This window comes from Eschrichtius robustus, chromosome 3, assembly GCF_028021215.1.
Source record: "Eschrichtius robustus isolate mEscRob2 chromosome 3, mEscRob2.pri, whole genome shotgun sequence".
Lineage (NCBI taxonomy): Eukaryota > Metazoa > Chordata > Mammalia > Artiodactyla > Eschrichtiidae > Eschrichtius > Eschrichtius robustus.
The window spans coordinates 13,504,457-13,524,024 of NC_090826.1; the positions used below are offsets into that span (position 1 = coordinate 13,504,457).

The following is a 19,568-nucleotide window of genomic DNA, read 5'->3' on the forward strand; positions in this document are numbered from 1 at the left end:
AGCCCTCCGGAACCTGGTGTGTGGTGGGTGTTAGTAGACATTTGTTGAATGAACGAAGGACGTAACTGCATGGCCCTCAGGAAGGCACTTGGCTGTCACCCCTCCCCACTGGCCTGCTCTGTCCATCCCTGACCTGGGAGGTGGCTCTGAGGGAGGGACTCAGCGCACACTCTCGTCCTCGGAAGGCTGCGCCCACTTCAGCTGCTGTGTCCCCCTCCCCAGGCCTGGGAGGCATGGGAGGCCGTCTTGTGTTCCTGGCTCTCTGTTCACAGAAGCCCTCTGGGAGGGGCTCCTGGCCCATCTGCCCCCCTCAGAGGTGCCTTCAGCCCTGGCTCCACTCCACTCTCCCCCCACCATTCGGGCTCTTGCTCTGGGAGTTCTCCTTCAGCCACTGTTTTTTTTTTAAACATCTTTATTGAAGTATAATTGCTTCACAATGGTGTGTTAGTTTCTGCTTTATAACAAAGTGAATCAGCTACACATATACACACTGTTCCCATATCTCCTCCCTCCCGCATCTCCCTCCCTCCCACCCTCCCCATCCCACCCCCCAAGGCGGTCACAAAGCACTGAGCTGATCTCCCTGTGCTATGCGGCTGCTTCCCACTAGCTATCTATTTTACATTTGGTAGTGTATATATGTCCGTGACACTCTCTCACCCTGTCACATCTCACCCCTCCCCCTCCCCATATCCTCAAGTCCATTCTTTAGTAGGTCTGTGTCTTTATTCCCATCTTGCCACTAGGTTCTTCATGACCTTTTTTTTTTTTTTTTTTCCCTTAGATTCCATATATAGGTGTTAGCATACTGTATTTGTTTTTCTCTTTCTGACTTACTTCACTCTGTATGACAGACTCTACCTCCATCCACCTCATTACAAATACCTCCATTTCATTTCTTTTTATCAGCCACTGTTTTATCTGTGGCCACATCTCTCAAAGTAGAGTACTAGGCTGCCAGACCCCCTTCACAGAGGAAAAAAGAAATCCTCGCTGAACCCCAGTTGGCCTTGAATGATTTTTTATTATATTGTTATTCAAATATGTGCAAGTATAAGACTAGGTATCATAAACTCCTTATGCGTATATCCCTTGAACAACTATAAAACCAAACCAGAATCACAAACGGAATAAAACTGATGCTACAAAACAATAAAATTCAAATTAACAGCATTAATTTAATGTGATGGATGATGTTGTTTTGCTGGCACCAAATTGCTCTCAGCGTAGATGTGGTCCTCTTATTGGGCAGGTTCTCTTCAGTTCTCTGCACCTGTACCTCAAAGTGCCTCACGGCGATCTCCATTTCCCACCAGCTCACCCCGTTTGGGGCGCTGCAGAGCCCTTCTTTGCCCTTCGTTTGGTGTGAGCGTATCTCTTACCGCCCACGCTCACCTTGCTCTGTGTTCATTACCTGGTGACCATCACGTGGTACCAAAGTCCACAGAAGCCCTGATACCGTGCAGCAGGATGTGGCTTTAAAGTCATTGTATCCAGGTGGCTGAGGATGTGCATCTGATTTTTAGATAATCATCTCGATGAAAATCCAAACTAAATGCCTCTGCCCCTCCCTGGGATTCTGTAAGATCTCAGCTTGAGTAACCATGGCGTAGAGAACACAGCCCAAATTCCCTAGCCTGGCATTCAGGAACCTCCCCATCCAGTCCTGCTGGGCCCTTCTGCTCTGTCTCTTGCTGCCCTCCTTCCACGTCCCCGACACTGCATTTGTATCATCATCAGAGATCTGGGCACCCTCAGCCCCCATCCCATCTCTGTCCTATCACCCCGATATCTTTCTCCCCAGTACCTCCCACCATCTGCAGTCGTTAATTGACTCCTCCCTGACTCTGACCAGGTCATAAGCTCCACAAGAACAGGGACCCTGTCTGTCTCATTTGCAGCTGTCTCTCCAACATGTAGACTAGAACCTGCCATATAGTAGGTTCTTAGTACATCTTTGAACAACTTACTGTTCCTGGGCTTCCTTATACCACAGTGCCTTTGCACCTGCGGTTTTCCTTTTTCGGCACTGCCCACCGCTGTCCCGGGCCTGTGACGTCTCCTCGCCTCTCATGAGCACAGTTGGTTCTCAGTCTTCTGGTCTCCTGTGACCCTTTGTATAGACTGAGAGTGGCCCAGATCCTAGGCGCTAGACTTTACCTGTGATTGGATTTGTCCCCCCTAGTAGACAAGAGCCTGGTAACATTTCCTTCTGTATCTCTAGTGCCATATCTCCAGGGCGACAGCTCTTCTTTTGTGCAGTGAGTACCTGCTTGGGCCCTTGGTGGTGCCTTCCCCACCCCTGAGGCTGAGTAGGGTCTCTCTCTCTGCCCAGATAAGGTGTACCTCGGGCCCCCACGCCTCTTCCAGGAGCTGCAGGACCTGCAGAAGGACCTGGCTGTGGTGGAGCAGATCACGCTCCTTGTCAGCACGCTGCACGGCACCTACCAGGTACCCAGCACCGGCCTCGGCAGGAACGTGTGGGTGGGCTCCTCTCCCGCCCGGTCCCCCGATGTGCCCTGGCCTCTGGGCTCCCACTAGCAGCAGTACTGGCTGAAGATCCTGTCACTATCTGGAAGTCTGGTGGGCGGCCTCCGGTTCGGGTTGAAGCTCTGCTTCAAGTTGAGCAGGGCCCGGCTATGGGCATTTTTTTTTTTTTTTTTTTGGTTCTCTGCTCAGTGTCTGGTCTGTCCTGCAGCTCCTTCCCGAGCCTCGTCCCAGGCTGGAGAGGAAGCTGGCTGGGAGGGTGTGTCCCTCTCAGAGGAGGGGTGCCGTGGAGGGGGGAGGTCTGAACCAAGGCCTGGAGCCCGGGGAGTGGGCATCCCCCCACCGCTTGTGGCCGAGCGAGCCGCCCAGGTTGAGCTCCCGCACTGACCCCCGGCTCCTCTCCCCTTGGGGCCCTGACTGCTGTGGGATCTGGGGTGGCTTTCGGGGAGCCAGAGGGCTGTATGGTGACCTCCTTGGCCTCCTTGACCCTAGAACCTGAACATGACCGTGGCTCAAGACTGGTGCCTGGCCCTGCAGAGGCTCATGCGGGTGAAGGAGGAGGAGATCCACTCGGCCAACAAGTGCCGCCTCAGGCTCCTGCTTCCCGGGAAACCCGACAAGTGAGAGGAAGAGGGGCCTTGGAGAGAGGCGTCGGGACCAGCCTGCTTGCCAGCACTGCGGGGGTGGGCGTGGGCGTACACGCTTCGTGGGCCGTGCCTGGCAAAGCATTTGACACAGAGCAGGTGCTCGTGGTCAGATGAATGAATGAATGAATGAATGAATGAACGAACGACCTGTTTGTACCTGGGGTGAGGCTGTCCTCTGTTAGGCTACTCGGACACCCTGCCGTCGGTTAGTAGACTGTGCAGTCCCCTGGGACCAGGCCCTGGGTCTCCTCTCATAGACCCAGCCTCCCCCCAAATGCTCCCACAGGAGCTCGTGCTCAGTCGACCCGCAGCTGATGTTTGTGGAATTGATGCAGAGATGGGGGAAGCGACCCGTCTGATACCCACTCTACAGATGGGGAAGGCGAGGCTCAGAAGTAGGTGGCAGAGCTGGGTTCTGAGGATTCTGACTCCGAAGCCGAGGCTGGCGCAGTGAGGGGCTCAGAACCCAGGTTTTGACCTCTCGGCTGGGCGGGGACAGTGTTACAAGCACAGTGGCTGCAGGGAAGGGGAGACTGGGGCGCTGTGGTCTGAGGCAGGTCTGGGAGCCAGGATGCAAGGGTCAGGGCTGGAGTCTGAGGGTCAGCAGCCTGGAACCTTCTGGGTGCCCTCGCACAGTGGCTCACAGTGCCCTGCTGAGCGGCTCTCTCCCCTTCTCTGCTCCCCTTCCTCACCTTCCTGCCCACCTCCCGGGGGCTGGGATGGCTCACAGGGGGGAAATGGGCCCCGGAGAACAATGAAGGGGCTCCCGCTGCTCTAAGGTGAGATGACAGTGTGGTGACAGCAGTGACCTCTGGCCACCCCAAGCCTGTACATACCCCCATTCATTCATTTTTTCATTCATTCATGTGTCCGTTCAGGAGACATTTACCAAGCAAGTGCCCTGTGCCAGGTGCTGGGAACAGGCCCGAGTCAGAGGCTCCAGGGTCAGGCGTGTGCAGGTGTCTGACGAGGCCTGTGGAACCCTGACCAGGTGGGGCCCTGGAGGGCCTCTCGAGTCGCAGCCTGCGGAGGGCCAGACCCCCCATGGCCTTGCTAGGCACCCACGCTGGGGTGCCTGGGCCGGGCTGGAGGCCGCGGCCTGGTCGCTCGGGGGAGTTACCTGGCCCCTCCCCGGGGCTGTGGTGGGTGGAGGGAGTCCTCCCCCAGGGGACTGAGGCTTTGCCAGGCCACTGGCCTCTCTGGCCATGCTTTGATGCTCTGCACAGACCTCGCTCTATCTCCAGGGCTGGTGGTTGGGGGGAAGAGCTGGGTACCTCCCGGGTGAGCCAGGCCCCGTTCCAGCACTCATGCTCCTGCCCTCTCACCGCAGGTCCGGCCGCCCCATCAGCTTCATGGTGGTCTTCATCACACCCAACCCCCTGAGCAAGATCTCCTGGGTCAACAGGTTGCACTTGGCCAAGATCGGACTCCGTGAGTAACGCCCCGGGGTCAGGAGTGCGGAGAGGGGAGGTCTGGGGAGTGTATATGTGAGTCAGAGGGCATTGTCCAGTCTTGGGGGGCAGGGAGGCTTCTGAGTGGAGGGAGATGGTGCAGCGGAGAAACAACTGGGGCCAGAGGCTCTGCTTCGTGACCTTGGACACGTCACTTCCCCTCTCTGAGCCTCTGTTTCCCCATCTGTAAAATGGTGGGAGTTGACAGAAAGTAAATTAGTGGTTGCCAGGGGCCTGGGAGGAGGAGGGAACGGAGAGTCGCCACTGAAGTTTCTTTTTTGGTGAGAGTGATGAAAATGTTCTCAAATTAGATAGTGGTGATGGTTGCCCAAGTCTGCGAATATACTAGAAACCAGTGAGATGTACTCTTTAAAGGGGTGGGTTTTATGGTAGCTGAATTATATCTCAATAAAACTGTTACATAAAGAATGATGCAGGTTAGACTAAACTGATTCTCAAGCAAAGGCCTCTTTATAATTCTTTTCTCCTATGCACCCCCTAATAATAATACAGATAAATAATAGGTATTTCTATTTATAGAGTACTTCCTGTGCGGCAAGCATTTTTCTAAGCATTTTACACACATCTCTTTCATTTCACGTTCACAATAACTCTAAGAGGTAAGTCTGTTGTGAATCTCTTTGTACAGCTGAGGATTCTGAGGCCCAGGGAGGTGCAGTGGCTTGCCTGAGGTCACACAGCAGGGAGGGGTTCAGAACCTGGGCAGTCGGCCCCCAGAGCCCACTCTCAATCCCTGTCCATTCTGCTTCCTCAAGTTGGCGAGCTTCTGTCTGCCAAACCACATTCATTAAATTATAATTACTTTGTGCTTTTTTTGAATTGACAAAAGGCCTAGTTTCTTGCCAATCAGGACCATTATTTGCTGTGACCTACTAGAATTCCCATTTGCCGATTCCAGTCAATAGCAGTGATTTCTGGGGTTTTGTTTTATTTTTTATTTTTTTAAAATTTCTGGCGTGATCTTTATCTAGATAAATATGTATTTCTGATAGATTTTAAAACATTTCTGGAAAGGAGTCAGGACCTTCATCAATGGCTTTCATCAATTAAAAAACTATTTATTGGGCTTCCCTGGTGGCGCAGTGGTTGAGAATCTGCCTGCCAATGCAGGGGACACGGGTTCGAGCCCTGGTCTGGGAGGATCCCACATGCCGCGGAGCAACTAGGCCCGTGAGCCACAATTACTGAGCCTGCGCGTCTGGAGCTTGTGCTCCGCAACAAGAGAGGCCGCGATAGTAAGAGGCCCGCGCACCGCGATGAAGAGTGGCCCCCACTTGCCGCAATTAGAGAAAGCCCTCGCACAGAAACGAAGACCCAACACAGCCATAAATAAATAAATAAAACTAAATTAAATTAGAAAAAAAAACTATTTATTGAGTCTCTACAGTAATTTTAGGTATAGGGGAAAAGAGCAACGACAAAAGCAGAAAGGTCGCTGTTCTCAAGGAACTTACAGTTTATGAGGGGCAGGCAGAGATTTACATGAGGAACAAATCAACAGGGAGAGGTCGGTGCTGTGAGGGGGTAGAGCCGGGTGTGTGACTGGCACCGAGCCCGGGGGCCGGGACGGCTGTCAGGGAGGGCCTCTGAGGAGGTGACATCTGAAGCTGTGCAGAGGTCTGGATAAAGCGATCCAGGCTTTGGAACAGCAAGTGCAAAGGTCCTGAGGTAGCCAGAGTTGGTGAATGGTGGGGTGTGGCGGGAGACAGGTGGAAGTAGGGAGCAGGTTTTCCAGAAAGCCAGGGTGAGGTGCATGGAACTCTTTCTTGACGCGTGGGGGCTGTGGGTTGCAGAGCTGAGAGAACCGGACAACGGCGTGAACTGATTTCTATTTAAGTGGATCATTCTGGCTGCTACTCGGAGAGAGGCATGTGGAGACTGGGGAGGGAAACGGGGAAGAGTTTGTGGCTTTGGAGGAGCCGGCATCAGAGACTTCTGCTCAGCCAGCCCCTTCTTGGATCTGGCGCTGACATCGCACAGGCCTCCGCTGGGTGTTTCTGGGCGACCAGGAGGCCTGCGGAGGGTGGAGGAAGGGTTTCAGGCAGAGGCTGCCCCGGCCCTGGCAGAGGGCTTCGGAGATTCCAGCCGAGGAAAGGTTACGGTGGCCTGCCTGCTGGGCCTCGGGCCACCCGCTCCGCTCTCTCCCCTTCCCGTGGAGCAGTGCGTCTAGGGCAAGCTCCTGAGCCCTGTTTGTACACCTGCTAAAGGCAGGTGCATCTCCCGTTTGAAGCCCAGATGCTTTGCCGAGTGGGCCTTGGCGTTGGTGGGAGAGGAGCCGACTGATGTGAGCATCTCCGTTCTTGGCGGCCTGTGAAGACGCTCGGCTGCCTTATCTCCACATGGCTTCACTGCAGCAAAATTTTAATGGAAAGAGAGTCATTTGAAATCTTATTTGAATGCCTGGGTTCCCCTGGGGCTTGAATAATTTGTTTCTTTTATTTTGCCAGTTTTTTTATCTGCAGTGCCTGGTGCTGAGGAAAATAATACAAGCCCGTTAGAAATAGAACCGTTAAAAACATTTATTCACAAAGGATGTTATTCCTTTAATTTTTTTTTTTTTTCTGCATCTTTCTCTCTCCCTGAATCCAGCGTGCCGAGATCATAATCCACTAAAGATTGGGAAAGAGTGGGCTGGAGTTGGGGGGTGCCTGGGATCCGAGATGGGGGGGCAGTTCTGTCCCTTGGAAGGGCAGGGGTCCTGGGGAATCTGGGGACCCAGTTTACATCCCAGTGTGGCCACTGCTGTGCTGTGCGGCCTGAGAAAGGCAGGCTTCCTCAGTAACTTGGCCTAGAGTTCCATGGGCCTTTTCCCTGTTGCATTTCGGGATCTTAGCGCCGCGTGAAAGGGAGCCAGACAGCGTGGGTTCAGTTCCCGGTTCTGCCGCTTGCCAGCTCCGTGATCTTGGGCAAACGATTTCACCTCTGCATGCCTTGGATTCCCCATCAGAAAATGGGGATATTCACAGGGTATCATGTGAGCATAAGGGGAGATGGTGCCTGGAAGGCGCCTGGCACACCGGAGAAGCTCCTAGGAAAGGGGTGTCTGCATCTCACAGTGGGGAAGTGACAGGCCTGGGGTCACATGACATTTAGTCATGTGCCAGGATGCCCTCCCCCTCTCTCTGCCAATTAGTCTCTGTTCATTAAGGCTCCAGAAAAGGGATGCAGATAGGAGGCCCCAGGGGTGGGGGGTGGGGAAAGGGGAGATTGGGGCTTCCAGCTCTCCCTTCCTGTGTCTCCCCCAACCCTTACAGCTCTAAGTGCTGCATCCCTGGCCCAGGGACCCCTGCAGCCTCTTCCCCCCATGGCCCTCCTGGTTCCCACCCCTGGAGGACCTGGGCTGGGCAGGCCCCAGGCTAATCCCACGCTCCCAGGGACACGTCCTCGCTGGGCATGGCCTGGCGGGCTCTCCCCACTGCCTGTGACTTGGTTAGTTTTCCAGCCTTCATTCCTCACAGTAATACCGACGCACCACCTTATGACGGATCCGGTTACAGAGTCCTGAGCGTGGCCCAGGCTGCGTGCCGAGCGTGTTCTAACCCTCATCTCTCGTCTCCATTAGCCCTCAACCGTCCCAGAGCCAGGGACCTGCCCAAGCCCTTGGCCGGAAGCGGTAGGTCTGCCCTCCAGGAGGGGGACTGAGGGTACTGGCCCAGGAGCCCGACTTGGGTTTTACCCCAGCTGGGTGATCATGGCCACTGCCTGGCCTCCCTGGACCCCAGCGTCTCTCTCTGCAGGATAAGAGGCATGCTGACGTCCCAGCAGCCCTGATGTCTGTGGCCACGGCCAGTAGCATCTCCGCGGTGCTGGGAGGTGTGAGACGGGCCTTGGATTTAAGAAGGAAGAGAAAGGCAGTCCAAACTGTCCGCTGGGGCAGCAGTGACAGGAAGGGCATGGTGCTGGGACTCAGGAGGAGTTTGGGAGGCAGGTGGGGCTGGAGAAGCAGGGCAGGGCCAGTGCAGGCGGTGGGCTCAGCCCAGTGGCGGTGGGTGGTCTGACCTCAGGCATAGTAATAGGCAGCTTTTTAACCATGAGCACAGCAATCATAATGGGTACTATTTCTTGAGTGTCTGGTATTAAATATAGTCTTTCCAGTGCTCACAGCAACTCCAAATGGTTGGGACTATTTCCCCCATTTTCCAGAAGAGGCCACAGGCTAGGAGAGGTTAAGTGTCCGGCTCTGTACCCCCCAGGGCCCTTCTGGCAGAGTCGGCTTCCTGCGGCCAGCGGGTGGTCCCGAGGGCTCAGGGGGTGGGAAGAGCGAGCGGGAACATGGGCTCCGGCCCTGGAGCTGCTCCCACTGCCCCCTGGACGGCTCTCAAGTTCGGTGGGCGCTGGCAAACAGAGCTGGATGCTAAATAAGCCCCCCCTTAACGTCAGTTGGAAATCGCAGCTTTGCCCTTGGTGCCTGTTCTTAATGTCACTTATCCCAAGCGGACTTTCAATTTCCAGTAGTAACAGCCTTCTAATTTGGTCTCAGCCGCTCCGGTTTTGTGACGGGGACAATGGCAGTGGCAGATGGGGAACAACAACTCCAGTTTCTTTTAACGTTCCCAGTCACAGGCAGGGAAGGCACCATCTGAAACGAGAAGGTCAGATCATTAAAGGGATGCATAGTGATAAGTTGCCAGGACTTGATGGGCTGTGGGTGCGTGGCGAGGGGGGAGGGATGAGCTCGGGGCGACGTGGTGACGGGTGGGCATGGGGGCTTGCGTCCACCCGCTGAGCTCCAGGCGAGCAGGTGGGCTTGACTGCTCTCTCGGGCTCCTGCCCCTGGGCAGGCGAGGGTCTGCGTGACTGTAAGCTCCTTGAGAGCAGGGCCAGACTCTCCAATCTCGATCATCTTTGTTCACTGCCCGGAGCCTTGTCCAAGAGGCAGCGCGGTGGCTGTGATGTGAGCTCCTGCCAAGGAGAGGTGGTGTCCCCCAGGGTGGGCGGGCTGTCTCGGCTGTCACGGCAGGGCCGCGGGCGCTGTGCAAGGTGCCCCAGAGGTTAGTTCCTTGGCTCCTGGACCCTGTCTTTGACTCCCTGACCTCCGTTTCCCCAGTGTAGACAGGGATGGGAACTCCGACTTCCCCTGGTGGCTATGGGATGACATGCGGGACAGAGCTTTGTAAACTGTGAAGTGCGGCGCGCATAGTCCTTCTGTTTCGGTGATGCCCATCCTGTGCCATTGTTGTCCTTTCCTTGATGGCCTGTCCTCCTCGGTGGCGGGAACCAGGTTTCATACGACTCTGTCTCCAGGGCTCAGTGGGGCAGAGGGCCTGACGCCGGGGTCGCCCCTGGCCTGTTTAGGGAGTGAGCTCCCTGTCCAGCGCCTCCACTGCTTGAGGGGGTAGGGCAGGCACCGGAGCCTCTGTCGGAGCCAGCTGTTCACATAATAATTTCTGACATTTGCGAATGTCTTCATCTTCTCAAAGAGCCTCCGCACTTGCCCGCTCATTCCGGCTCCTCTTGCTGTGACCTACACGCAGACATCACCTTTCTCTGGTGGCAATAGCATTTTTAAAGCCCCTTTATTGTGGTGTGATTGACATACAAAGAGGTATCCATATTTCAAGCATACAACTTGATGGGTTTGGAGGTAATCATACCCCTGTGAACTCCATCGCCACAGTCTACGCCATAAGCAAACCCATCCTCTGAAAAGTTCCCTCCTGCCCTCTTCCTTATTATTGTTATTTTTTGTGTGTGTGATAAGAACGCTTAACATAAGATCTATCCTCTTAGCCAGTCTTTAAGCACGTCATACAGAATTGTTAGCTATAGGCTGTACAGATGATCTCTAGGATTTACTCATCTTGTAAAAACAAAGCTTCGTACCCTTGGATTGGTTCCTCCTGTTTCCCCTCCCCAGTTGACCATATTTCTCCAGTGCTTGCTCTGTGCTGGCCGGGGGTTGGGGGTGGTGACTGCTCTTGGTGGCCATCATTCCGGTTTGACAAATCCGGAAAATGAGGTTCCAGGAAGAGACTTTTGTTCATGCCACACAAGGGTGTTGATGGTCTGCTGTGTGTCCAGTGCCATGTGAGGGGGTTGGAGGGTACAGAAGGAGATGGTGTGGAAGGTTTTAGCCTTCATGGAACATGGGCGTTGTAGGGGAGCCTCTGGGCACACATGCACAATGAAACACTCACATGTGCACACGCATGCACGCACATATACACGTGTACTTGCACACGCACGCGCGCACACACACACACACACGGAGGAAAAAAGAGACAAGCCAGTAAAAGAGCTGGAAATTGTGCTCAAGGCCATTACACACACCAATAGGGGCTGAGACAGAAAGTGATGGAGGTGGCAGATGGGGTGATGGTCAGTTAAGGCCTTTCCGAGAAGGTGGAGGTGTAACCTAAGCCTCGCAGAGGAGTGGAGCCAGCCCTGGAGAGAGCTGAGTGCAGCCTTCCAGGCAGAGGGAGCTTTCCGGGCTCGTCCCGTTTAAGTTGCTGAGGAAAGCATAGCACGGTGGAGCCTGCAGCCGAGGGATGAGACTGAGAGGGAAAGAGGGTCCTTGCAGCTCTTGTGGAAGAGTTTGGATTTTATTCCAACTGGTCGGGGACTCAGTAAGCATTTTTAAGCAGGGGAACAACGAGGTCCAGGGGAAGTTTAGCAGGATGGCTCTGGCTGCTGTGGGGAGGACCAACTGTAGGGGGCAGTAGTGAGCGCAGAAAGACTGGTCAGGAGGTCCCCATGTGGCCGCGGGGCACCCTTGGGCTGAGCCAACCCTCCCTCCTTGTAGCTGAGTAGATGTTTGTGGTGGTGGGGGGGGGAGGGCTGCTGTCAGACCCTTTGGTTGGTGACCTCTCCTCCCATCTCCAAAGCTCTAGGCACCCCTCATCTTGATGTCATTGCGTTAAGTGGCCCCTCTCACCTGGGGTGCCCTGTCCAGTGCCTCTGGCTCTTCGGGTCAGAGTACCTCCTCATTGTCTACTGTCACCATGTCCAGGGTCATTCATGCCCAGGGGTGTCACTGGGGGTCTGATTGCTGGAAGATTGCCTGGTTTAGTGCAAAGAACTCAGCCTGTCAGTCAGACAGACCTAGGTCCGCATGTGGGCTCTGCCACCTAGCCATGCACGTGACTTGGTCAACTTACTTACGTGTCAGTCTCATCATTTGTAAGGTGAAAATTGTTATTCTGACTGTGCTTGGTTATTGTGCAAACTAGCCAGGGAGCATATGTAAAGCACTCAGAGTGTGCCTGACGCCTGGACACATACTGGGCGTGTCTGAGCTGCGCCCTGCCCCTGCCGTCATGGGATCCCTGGAGGGCAGCCATCAGATGGAGTATAAAGAATATGGGCTCCTTAGCAGGGAGAATTCCTCAGGAGAGATGGCGGTTTACTCACTTGCTCACTCATTCATTCTTTCAATCCATGTTCGCTGAGCACTTACTATGTGTGGGCAGCGTGCTGGGTGCCAGACAGATAGTGGTGGACAAGACAGCCCAGATCCCTGCTGCTTTGAACTTAGATTCTAGAGACATATGGAGACAGACCGTAAGCAAGGAAAAAGAAAACATGATTTTTGATTGTGAAAGCTGTATGGGAAATAAGACAGGGTGTTTAGTGTGGTTTCTGAGAGAAGGGGGCCATTGTAGCCAGGGTGGTCAGGGAGGACTTCTTGGAGGTGGTGGCGTGTGAGGGAGCCCAGACCCATGTGAAGGAGACACCACAGAGAATGTGGTTGAGCAGATGCTCTTGAGCGCAACAGTCTCCAGGTGAGGATCCAGGGTCCAGGCTTGGGCCTGAGCATGTGCACTTCCTTTTTTTTTTTAATCTATAAATTTATTATTTTTGGCTGCATTCGGTCTGTTGCTGTGCACAGGCTTTCTCTAGTTGCGGCGAGTGGGGGCTACTCTTAGTTGCGGTGCGCGGGCTTCTCATTGCGGTGGCTTCTCTTGTTGCAGAACGTGGGCTCTAGGCATGCGGGTTTCAGTTGTTGTGGCTCGTGGGCTCTGGAGCGCAGGCTCAGTAGTTGTGGTGCACGGGCTTAGTAGCTCCACGGCATGTGGGATCTTCCCGGATCAGGGCTCCAACCCGTGTCCCCTGCATTGGCAGGCAGATTCTTAACCACTGCGCCACCAGGAAAGCCCAGCATGTGCACTTCTAACAGGCTGCCAGGGGCTTTGATGCCAGCTGGACTGGGGGACCTGGAGGCAGGTGACCTCCTAGGTTTCAGGGTAGGTCTTAAAGGGAGCAGGAGAGAGAGTCTTCCTCTTGACCATCGTCATCACAGGTATAAAAGTGTCATGGCTGCGCTGTCACAATCCAAAAACCTCTTGTCCGCCTACTTGTTTTGGCCGCCTCCCACCTCTAGAAGGTAAGGTCAAGGCAGCAGGGGCCTGGACTGTGCCCAGTGTCTTAATGCTTTTTGAAATCCTGTCCCATGTGCTGTTTCACTGGATCCTCGCAGCAACTGCAGGATGAAGGCATTTTCATCGTCCCTGTTTCATAGCTGAAGAAATCGAGGCTCAGAGAGTTGGGCGGATTTGCACAAGGTTGCTCAGGGAGAAGGTGGGCAAGCTGGGACTGAAGCCTTAGGTTTCCCGACTCCCAGCCTGGGACCCATGGCTGTGACCGTGGAGTGAGGCTGGATTTCATCTCACTGGGCAGGCGTGGGGCTGGGGGAGCGGCTGGCTGGGTCCGTGGGGCATGCGGGCCAGGCCTCTGGGGCCCACAGTGGCTTACTGGGCTTTCAGGGCCCCTCACAGTCCGCTTGGTCCTCGGTCTCTGACCAGCTCCTCCCACCTCCTTCCTCTTGCCGCAGGGGAGGAGAACCAGCCGGGCTGGCTGTGTCCGGACGAGGACAAGAAGAGCAAAGCCCCATTCTGGTGCCCAATCCTGGCCTGCTGCATCCCCGCCTTCTCTTCCCGGGGCCTCAGCCTGCAGGTGAGTGGCACGCATCTTGCTGAGCCCACCACGAAGGTGGCTCCTGGGACAACCAGAGTTTCCGGGTGGTGCCCACGGCAGGGGAGGCCTGGCTTCCAGCTTCAGCTTCTGGACCTCTTGCTGACGGAGTTGATCGAGGCTTTTTGTTATTCTCAAAGTCAGCTTTCCCCCCCAAAAAAGGGGGCAGATGCCCTCCGTGGGTCACTGAACAGAAAATTCCATCATTTTGAGCTAACAAAAAGCAATGATCTCATCAGTTGATGGCGTGACTCCAGCTCAGAAGATAGACTGTAATAGGCCCACCTGGCCGTGCCAGACTTTGTGGGTTTCACCCTTTATGACGCTGCCGTGGGGCAGCCGGCTTTGGCTCCACAGCCATCATGCCTCTTGGTGCTTTGCTGTCACTGTCTCGTTTTAATATTTATAAGAACCCCATGAATAGATGTTTCTAGATCTGTTTCACAGGTAAGGAAGCTAAGGCTCAGACAGGTGATGTGATTTTTCTAAAAAAAAACAACACCGCCGGTAAGGATGAGTTGTAGGAATTGGAACCTTGCTGACTCCAGCGCCCCAGGTTGTAACCACAAGGATGTTCACTTCCAATGTCATCTGTCCCCGATGTCCCAGCTGAGCTCACCCCTCCATCTGGAGTAGTTACTGCCCATCCCTCTCCCAAGGAGATGAGGTCATCTGAGCTCCAGGGAGGGGACCTAGGCCCAGGTGAATCCCCAAGAGACAAACCGGGCTGTAGATAGGGGCTCTAAACAGCTAAAATACCCTTGAGATGCCAATTCATTCATTCATCCGTTCTGCATATAATTTTTGAGGACCTACTGTGTGCCAGCCTCTGTGCCGGACACTGGGAATATGGTGGTGACCAAAACATACAAGGTTCCTGCCTACATGTGGCTTTCAATCTAGAGGAGAGACGGGTAATACCACCCCCACTCCCCCGCCCCGGCAAACAAAAGCAAATAGAAAAGAGTGCTGTGTGTTATAAAGAAAATAAATCCGATATAATAGATACAGAGATGGAGCCACGTAGTTAGGGGGTCAGAGAGGGCCTCTCAGAGGAGGTGGCATTTAAAGTGAGCCCCGCATGGCAAGGAGGATCCAACCCCTTGAGGGCCCAGGGGGAGAATATTTCAAATATTGACAAGACAAGACAGACTGACACAGAAGCCCATGATAGGAGCAGTTGGGGCAGCTGGCATGGCTGTAGCTCCGTGAGCTGGGAGGGGAGCCCAATGGTGGGTGAGCTGGGCCACACCGGACTCATAGGCTGGGTCAGGTTTGGCTTTCATTCTTGGCAGCGAAAAGCCAAGCATGACTCCAAGCAGGGGACTGGCACGATCTGGTTTACACTTTGGAAGGATCATCTGATCCTTCTGGCTTTTGCGTGGGAGTGAACCGTGGACACGGAGGGAGCAGGGCTGGAGACCAAGAGACCGGAGCAGAGCTTGGCGCTGGGGTCATGCTGAGATGGGGTGGGACTTGGTGCAGGTGGAGGCCGGGGAGGAGGCCTGGGGGGAGGCCAGGGTAGACTAGCGCGAGAAGAGTGAGGCACTCATGGTCAAAATAAGTGATATTTTCACACAATACTTAAAAAAAAATCAGACCGGCAAACTGTGGCCTTGGTTTGCCTGCTTTTTTTGGTAAATAAAGAGCCAGAATTAGGGTGAGGCAGGGTCAGGTCCTGTCTTTATTTAAACTCTTAGTAATTGTTCACTATGGATTTTTTTTTTTTTGCATTTTTATTGTAAACAAATTGTGTTAAAATATTTTCTTGATTGTGTTAAAATATATCTCTGAGTGTTTGGGCCCCCCTGAAGATGTGCCCCTGGGATGAGTGCCCCGCTCTCCTCACCCTGGTCCCGGCCCTGGTGGGGAAACACTGGGGCAGCGCTCTGGCGTAGGAGTGGCTGAACTGGTGAGAGGTTAGACGGGGGCTGAGGGTGAAGGAGAGGATGGATGAGCTGAGTATTTGGCTTGTGCTCCCGAAAGCTGGTGTCAGCGGGGTGGGCTGCTGTTTCCTGTTCCACAGCCTGATTTAGGGGTTCAGTGAGAGAGACTGGGTCAGGTTCCCAGCACTGAGCTTGACTGGTAGCTGGTGCTCAGTAGACAGTGGCCATAATAAAAACAACAACAATAACAGCAACAGCGATATGACTTAAGGTCCTTTAGTCTTGACAACTTGGGGTCAGGCCCTTCCCAGAGGCATCTGTGCCAGGCTCTGTCCTGGGCATTTCCCAGCGATGAACTCTGATCCCCGCAGCTGCCCTCAGAGGAGGGGCTGCTAGCCCTTGCGGCTGAGAGAAGGAATTCAGGAGTGATAACTTGCCCGCTGGGCAGGGAGGGTTTTCTTGACCCCTGCCCTATCCTGCTCCTTCCCGCCTCTCCCTGGGGCTTGGCTGGCATGTGCCCCAGCACGATCCCCCCACCAAACATTCCCAGCCTTTGTAGGGCTTCAGTCCTTATTTATTGATAACAGGAGGCTCTTACCTCCTGGGGGTTGCCTGTGGGCCTCGGGGTGGGGACAGTTCAGGTCCCCCCCTGCCTGCGGCTCTCCTGGCCCTAGCGCATCCCATGGAGAAGGACTTCTGAGGTGGGGAAGGGATTGTCCCATCTCCCCCCAGGGCCTTGGGCCTCTGGTGAATACAGGACGTGGGCCTGTGCCCTGATGGGCCACACGGGGTGGTGGGGTCACAGACAGGCCGCTGCCTCCGGGGCCTCCCTGAAAGAAATGCCCACCTGAGCGGGCAGCCATCTGCCTCCTCTCCCTGGGGGGACTTGGGCCTGACCTCATGTGAAGCTCGTGGGGCTGCCCCTGCCCCACCTCTCCTGAGGAGCACCGCCCCCCACCCCGACCCCGAGTGATCCAAGGGAGCTGCAAGGGAATCCCCGCGAGGGACGGGCCCGTGGAGCTCCCGAGGGACTTATCAGAACCTGCATGTCCCCGTTTGCTGGGCCCCAAGACACCGTGCCCTCTGCTTGCACCTGCCTCCCACCCCGGACCGGACACATGTGCCCATCGGCTCCGTGCTGGCAGCAGGTGGATTAGGGCCTTGTCCAATTACCGCGAACAGATGTGAGCATGTGGGCCCCTGCCTACGCCTCGCCCCAGGCCCAGTCCCGGGGGCCCAGGACGCGGGCTCTGCGGCTGGCCTAACGAGAGCTGCAGCCGAGCCTGTTCTCCCGGAAAGGCTTGTTATCCCAGCCCCTCTCCCAGTGTAGACAAGCTCAGACCTCTTGTACTGCCAGCCAGATGGGGGTGTGTGTTGGGTTTTTTCCCTCAAGGGAACAGGGATGCTGGGGCTGAAGGAAAGAGCATCTCTCCTCTCAGTGCTGAGGATGGCCGGTCCCCATGCTGGGCTGCACCATGGCCTTCAGACTTATCAGGGAATTGCTTGGGGGAGGGAAAGAGCACCCACGGGAGCCACCCTGCCCTGGGTTTGAATCCCAGCTCTGCATGTCCCAGCTGTGTGACATCAGGAATGCTACTTCGGCTCTTGATGTCACAGCTGTGTCTTCAGTGCGTAAACTGGGGTGACCGTGGTGCCTCCCTGATTGGGTTATAGTGAGGGTTAAATGATATGATTCTTGTCAAATGCTTATTGTCTGCTGTGTGCCGTGCCTTCGGAGTTCAAGAATTGGAAGCGAATATTTGAGGACATTTTGGTCCCCAGGAAGGAAAAGTGACTGGTGTCTGTTTTGGGGGGTTTCCGATAGCCTGACTGTCAGGTGTTGGGAGGTTCTTCTCGAACCTGGGCTCCATCCAAGGTGTAAGCCTCTCCCTGGCGGGCAAGGGGGGTGGAAAGGGGCGGGCTCAGTGCAAACCCATTCTCCCTTGGGCTGAGGTCCAGTTAGAGGCCTGGCTGGGGACAGGGCCTGGGGAGGGGGTGGGGTACTGCCCACTCTGGGGAGCTTTAACACGCAAGTGTCTTGGGGGCCTGGGGGCTGCAGCCCAGAGCTGCAGAGGGTCTTGTCGGCAGGCTTGCCTAGGCCTCAGTACACTAGCTAAGTGGGCTCTGTCCCGGCTGTCACCCTCCATCCGCCAGAATTGCTGTTCGTGGGTCCCTGTCTCCTAACTGTGTGTCACAGTGGCTCATGTGGAATAGCCCCTCCCCCATAGTGTTGTTCTGCGGACAGAGTGTTACTGCTTATTGAGTGCTCACACATCCCACAGGAAGTCCTCGTAAGCAGTGGCCGCTGCCGGGCTTCACGTCTACCATCTCTAGTCCCCAAGGCCATCCTGACAAGATGTCAGGGTCCCCATGACCATGAAGAACGGGTTTGTGGGGTCACCCAGCTGGTAGCAGCCGAGCTGGGACTGGAGCCCGCTGGCTGCATCCAAAGCTGGTCTCCTTTCTACAGCCTGTGCTCTCCTCTGCTCTTTATGGGGCACCTTGATTTTGGGGAGTCGGCTTCCTGGCATGGACAGGACTTCTGGGTCCAGGGCCTTGCCCGTCCAAGGAGCCATTTGAGTTTTTGCCATCGTCTTGGACCCAGGCTCTGTTGACTGGGTTGACATCCGGCCCCCTGGAGTTGCCATGGAAACGTCTGAGCCAGGGCTGTGGTTGCCCCCTCCCCATCTGACAGGACAGGAGCAGCAGCCTGGCAGAAAGAGCCAGGCACCCAGCTGGATGTGGCCCCCCAAGAAGCAAAGTGATGGGGAACAGGGGCCTGAGGGTGCCCGGGAGGCCTGGCATAAGTTGTACCCCAGAGTGCCAAGGTCTCCAGCCTGGCAGTCTGGCCTCTGGGTAGAGTTCAACCAGAAGGAGCCCTGGGCTGGGATTCGAAACTGAATTCCAGCCCCGACTCTGCCATTAACTTGCTGTGTGACCTTGAACCAGTCACATCCCCCCACCCACCAAACTTCAAGTTTGCCAACTCCTAAATGAGGGGGCTGGATGCGGTGACCACTTTGGGTCCCCTCACCCATAGCCATTAGAGACTTTATTAGAATATTCCAGCAGGGCTGGGATTGGCGGGGCCTTCAGGACCAGCAGAGGGCAGCACCTGCCTGTCAAAAGGTCCAGTGGTGCTGCATTTCTCCTGGGGGCACCTTGGAGCTCTCCCCACTCAGCCTCCTTCTCCTTCAGTCTGGCCGGAGTTTCCATCAAGGCCCATGAAAGGGCCAGGCCATCTCCTCACATTGCTGTCCTGGCCAATGTGGACAGGGAGAGACAGACGGGCAGATCTAGCTCAGGAAACAGGCCCCAGAGAGCCACCAGGCATGGGGTTTGGGGCAGCAGATGCACAAGGAACAAGCAGCTGGTGGTTCTCAGTGACAACCCATTACAGACGGAGCCCCCAGCCCGCGGACCCAGCCCTCTGGTCCTGGAGGGGTCATCTGCAGAGGGGCTCTGTTGACCTGAGGATCCCCCTCCATCGTGCTTCCCTAGGGGATGCACTTACCGTCCCCGTGGCCTCGGGCAATTGCGTGTCTTCCGTGGACCTCATTTTCCCCATTTGTAAAATATGGGGGGTGGGCATTAGTGGTTTTCAACAAATCTTATCTGCAAGTTGCCTGGTTTGAAAATCCCTCTGCTGGCCCAGAGTTTCATTCAGGCCCCTTTTAGCCAGAAGGTTCTAGGAGAGCGATGGTCAAGTGCGAGTGCATAGGAGCTGCCTGGAGAGGAACCTGCCCCTTTTCTGGCTCCACTCTCAGGGGCCTCACTCGGGGCCTGAAGGGGACCCAGGAATCTGCAGGTTTAACAGCCCCTCGGGTGGTTCAGACCAAGGTCTTGCTGTCAAATGTCAGCATCTCAGTCACCTCGACATTTAACCCTGTGTGTGCCGTCTGTCTCTGCAGCTTGGGGCCCTGGTCCACAGCCCTGTCAGCTGTCCCCTGGTGGGCTTCTCGGCTGTCAGCACCTCCCTTCCACAGGGCTACCTCTGGGTGAGTAACCCCCAGGCCCAGCCAGGGATTCTGGCCTCAGGGCATGAGCAGGGAGGGTGGCACCCGGGGTGGGTGCTGGAGAAAGCTGCCTGCCTGTGGCCCCCATTTTCTGCACCTTCAACCAGCAAGGTCTTCCTGGGAACTTCTGTGCCAGGCTCTGTGCTCAGA

At 55.4% G+C, this 19,568-nt stretch overlaps 1 protein-coding gene across 9 annotated transcripts in view; it reads left to right on the forward strand.

The window, feature by feature from the left end:
- The window catches only part of ARHGEF10L (Rho guanine nucleotide exchange factor 10 like), a 143,324-nt gene that overhangs the window by 85,870 nt on the left and 37,886 nt on the right, over positions 1–19,568 (forward strand). For all 9 annotated transcript variants that reach the window (XM_068539016.1, XM_068539017.1, XM_068539015.1 and 6 more), the window contains 5 exons: positions 2,336–2,451; positions 2,980–3,107; positions 4,465–4,565; positions 13,377–13,498; positions 19,314–19,400. In XM_068539016.1, coding sequence (XP_068395117.1) covers positions 2,336–2,451; positions 2,980–3,107; positions 4,465–4,565; positions 13,377–13,498; positions 19,314–19,400 — 554 coding nt within the window. The remainder of the gene's footprint in view (positions 1–2,335; positions 2,452–2,979; positions 3,108–4,464; positions 4,566–13,376; positions 13,499–19,313; positions 19,401–19,568) is intronic.